The sequence below is a fragment of the Sinocyclocheilus anshuiensis genome, unplaced genomic scaffold (genome assembly GCF_001515605.1).
Source record: "Sinocyclocheilus anshuiensis isolate Anshui unplaced genomic scaffold, SAMN03320099.WGS_v1.1 scaffold62, whole genome shotgun sequence".
Lineage (NCBI taxonomy): Eukaryota > Metazoa > Chordata > Actinopteri > Cypriniformes > Cyprinidae > Sinocyclocheilus > Sinocyclocheilus anshuiensis.
Window position 1 is genome coordinate 216,206 of NW_015544180.1, and position 4,411 is coordinate 220,616.

At 36.6% G+C, this 4,411-nt stretch overlaps 1 protein-coding gene across 3 annotated transcripts in view; it reads left to right on the plus strand.

Annotated features, from left to right (window-relative positions):
• The first annotated feature begins 2,402 nt into the window (after positions 1-2,402).
• Positions 2,403-4,411, plus strand: part of LOC107696333 (ubinuclein-2-like) — a 57,217-nt gene continuing 55,208 nt past the window's right edge. For all 3 annotated transcript variants that reach the window (XM_016496617.1, XM_016496618.1, XM_016496619.1), the window contains exon 1: positions 2,403-2,945. In XM_016496617.1, the coding sequence (XP_016352103.1) occupies positions 2,676-2,945 (270 nt within the window). In that variant the 5' untranslated portion in view covers positions 2,403-2,675. The remainder of the gene's footprint in view (positions 2,946-4,411) is intronic.

The following is a 4,411-nucleotide window of genomic DNA, read 5'->3' on the forward strand; positions in this document are numbered from 1 at the left end:
GCACATTTGCGAATTTTTCAAATCGTGAACACGTTAATGAATTGCACTGGGCCTTGTTCGTTGGTAGTTGTGTGTGGGGGGGACGTGAAATTCTGTAAACTGCGAAAATGAAGTCTCAAAATCCAAATGAACCGAACAAGATTGACTCGAACTAGACATCAATTAAAGCACGCGTGTCACCTGATCCACATATGCACAGATTCCTTTTTGCATGAGCAATTTATGATATATTAATGCAGAACAGAACATTTTTATTCACAAACATGTCTGTATTTGCACAAATCCCTGCACAATCATTTAATCCTGAATTCCACAGAATCAAATTGAAAGACATTTGTTTGTGGTTAGTAAGATACATGTATAAAATGTATGCAGTACATGGATAATTGTGCGTGCATCTATTAATCATTTTGAGTCTAATATCATCCCATAATCCAACGAGAGCTTGATGGGGCGGGAATATGGGAATATGGGAATATTTAATCCATAACACACGAGTAAGAGTGCTGTTATTCTGAATATCAGTACGGCTGTGATTGGGCCGCAGCTGATCACATGACTGATATCCAGCACTACAGACACACTCACACTGCTGTTATACAACAGATCAGTAAATGAGAAGTTAGTACATTTTTTTATACTTAAATATGAAAAAGTATTAATTTAGCCAGATATATTAGGCAAGATATATATGCATCATACACAAGACATTAAATAAACTGTAAAATGATTAATGTTTATGGTCTGTTTCATTTTCTGCTGAAGTGACATTAATATCAAATCACTTAATTTTAAACACAAATGTCCAGAAATCCCACAGTTATGGAAAACCTGGAAATATCAGGGAATTTGAAAATTGTGATATCCAGGCCTGAAAAAGAAAAAAAAAAATAAGGAAAATTGGTGGATATTCTTTTATAGGATACTTTTATATTATTTTTTAGGAAAGAGAGTAATGAATAAAAATATATCTATTTTTATTCATTACACTCTTTCCTAAAAAAAAATAATCTGAGTGTTAAATTGCACTGGATTAAAACTAATTATGAAAGTTTAAAATAAATCATGTTAATCCCCACACATTTTAGGAGTCATGTTTTTAGGCTAATTGCCATCTACTTGCAGTGAAATGTGTCTATTTGCTATTTTTCACATATAATTATATATACAGTTATGAGAAAGAGAAAGGACACCCTATTGAATTCCAAAGTTTTCCATATCAGGACGACATAAAAAATCATCTGGTCCTTGGCAGGTCTTAACATTTGGAAAATAAAATCTCAGATAAACAACAATACATGACATATTGCATCTTTTTAAATAAAGCCAAAATGGAAAAGCCATGGGTGACAAAGTTAGACCTCCCTTACTGTTAACATAGGAATTAAGAGGGTGAGTAACGGTCAGGCACTGCTAATCAAATACCTGTGATCAGCAAGTGTGAGCAGCTCTATAAAAGCAGACGTTTGGCAGCTTGCTGGTCTGGAGCGTTCAGGTGTGTGTTAACACAATGCCAAAGAGGAAAGACATCAGCAATGATCTTAGAGGAGCACTTGTTGCTGCCATCAATCTGGGAAGAATAATACAGCCATTTCCAAACAATTTGAAGTCCATCATTCCACAGTGATTTTATTTTTTGGGGCAAAAGTGAAAACCCAGTATTTTATTTATTTATTTATTTAACACTTTCGAATGAATCTAAAATAATTAAGATCAATTAATAATTTGATGTAACAGAAAATGCTGGATTTGCTTATTTAAAATCAGCAGTGGAGACTTTGAAAGGATTTGAAAAAGGTTTAATTGATGTAAAACACTAACTGGTATTTAATATAAATCCACTTTAGCAATTTAGACAATTAATACATTATTTACAGGCCTCAATTTTTAATTGAAGGGAAGTAAGAATAGCAATAAAAGACCTATAGATGAAAAAAATGAACATGTTTGAAATGCACTTTTAATAGTTTATTAAATAATAGCTGCACAGTGAAGGAAGACTCGCTCAGTCACTGGTCGCCACTTACTGGTGTAACATACAGAAAGACTACATATTTACATTTTCAATATAAAATACTTGTTAACATACAATATTGCTAAACCACCAACAAACACAATAAAAGCAGTGGCGAAGAAAGAGAAAGGTGCTAGAAATTATAATAAAATAATGATAACGATAAGCAAACACTGAATTAATTGCGTCTCCGAACGAGTCTTTTTGTGAACTGAATCAAAAGATTCGACTAACTGGGATGAATCACACTGCTGTGCGGTTCTGAATCTCCCGCAGTCAGCGCGCACGGAAGCGGCTCCGCTTCAGAGTGGGCGGGTCTTAGGGCGCTGTGAGACTTCTGATTGGTCGCGTTCCAGCCGCGCATGCTCAGTGACCCCACCGGCTCATTCTGTATTATTTACAGCTAGTGAAAATGGCCGCTACAGATGCTGCCGAGATTTCACAGAGACAAACAGAAACTACTTTCACACTCGACTAAATGAAATGGATGCAACGCGAACGCTGTGAGGGAATATTGTATAACGCAAAACGGAGTTCATTGAGTTCATTCCGTGCCGTCACTGAAGTGTTGTTTAACAGTGTAAGCGCTAATTTTAGCTCAAGCTAACAGTGGGGAGCGCGCGCCTGTGTGTGTTCGGCTCGAGCAGAACCGGAGAGTCCAATGGCTGACCCGAGAAAAGTCCCGTTCGTCACGCTTGCCTCATTCAGCACCACACCGGCGGCGCCCGAGTCAAAGAAGCGCCGACGGGAGGACGAAGAGATTCAACCGAGTGCCGGTGTGACCGGCGGGGGGCTGTTCGGTACCGGGAAACCGGCATCGGATCCCGGCGAACCCAAACCCACCGTCCGCCTCAACCTGAGCCTGTCAGAACCGAGCGAACAGCGATCAGCCGAGTTCAACTACAGCGAGCTGGTCCAGTCCAACCTGCAGGTGGGTTAGCGGTAACGGCTCTGGAAACGGTTGTGGGTTCGAACCCAGAGAACCGAACATGTCCTAATGTACTGTGAGATACTTTAGAAAATTTTTTTTTTTTAATTATTTTTATTTAGTACCAGTGTTGGGGGGTAACACATTACAAGTAACGCGAGTTACGTAATCAGATTACTTTTTTCAAGTAACTAGTAAAGTAACGCATCACTTTTAAATTTACAAGAAAATATCGGAGTTACTTTTTAAAATAAGTAACGCCAGTTACTTTGTTTTCTCATGTATTGACTGACAGCTCTCCTTTTCTCATGTTGAGAGAAATCCGGAGTAAATACAGAGGCGTGTGAACATGTTACTGTAGATCTAGACTAAATGTGAACATGCATTTATTCATCACACTCGCACAAAAACAGATTCAGTATTACAGTAGCTGCTTAAACTGTTACTGCAATGATGTGTTTGATTACTAGGGGTGGGAATCACCAGAGGCCTCACGATACGATATTATCGCGATACTTGTGTCACGATACAATATTTTTGCGATTTTAAATATATTGCAATATTCTGCGATATATTGCGGTTTATTACCTTTTTCCAACTTCAAATTATGTCCCCAAAGGAAAACTTTGACAACATCTGTTTTAACTAAAAAGAAACATTTCTCAGTTTGTTTATCTCACTTCAGTTTTATTGCTGCAGTACAAAATGGGATTGTCAAGCAGACAAACTGACCAACACTTTCATGAAAACCTGTCATAAATGTTGTATGCACCTGGCAAACTCAACTATTTGTATTACAATCTAATCTAGTCCACCTCAATTAAATGTAAACAGGTATGCACTGCTGTGCTACTACAGGTATTTTGAACATTGGCCGAAAACCGAAACTGCTTTGTAATAATTATTTATTATTTTATTAAATAATATAAAGTAATTTTGTAAGACTTATTAAATTTAACTACATTTTAATGGTACTGAATTAAAAAAAAACACAAGCCAATAAAATCACCACACTTTTACTGAAAGTAACACAATAAAAATGGACAGAATTTATATAAATATTGGTAACACTTTACAATAAGGTTCATTAGTTAACTACTTTAGTTAATGAACTAAGAATGAACAATAGTTCTTCAGCATTTACTAATCTTAGTTCATGTTAATTTCAACATTTACTAATGCATTATTAAAATCAACAGTTGTGCTGGTTAACAGTTAATGCACTCTGAATTAACATGAACTAACAGTGAATAACTGTGGTACATCATCTTTAATTTAATAGCATTAGAGCTGCTCCATTGCAGCGGCTTAGCACTGTAATCACACGCTTTGCTGTAATAATGCAGGAAACCACTCATTATAAATCTCCTTTTCAGAAATAGAAGTCGCGTTTTTTTCATCTGAAACGTGCTGCGATTTATATTCCAAAGCCACTCATATAATGCAGAAACACTCAAGCAAGCAAAACA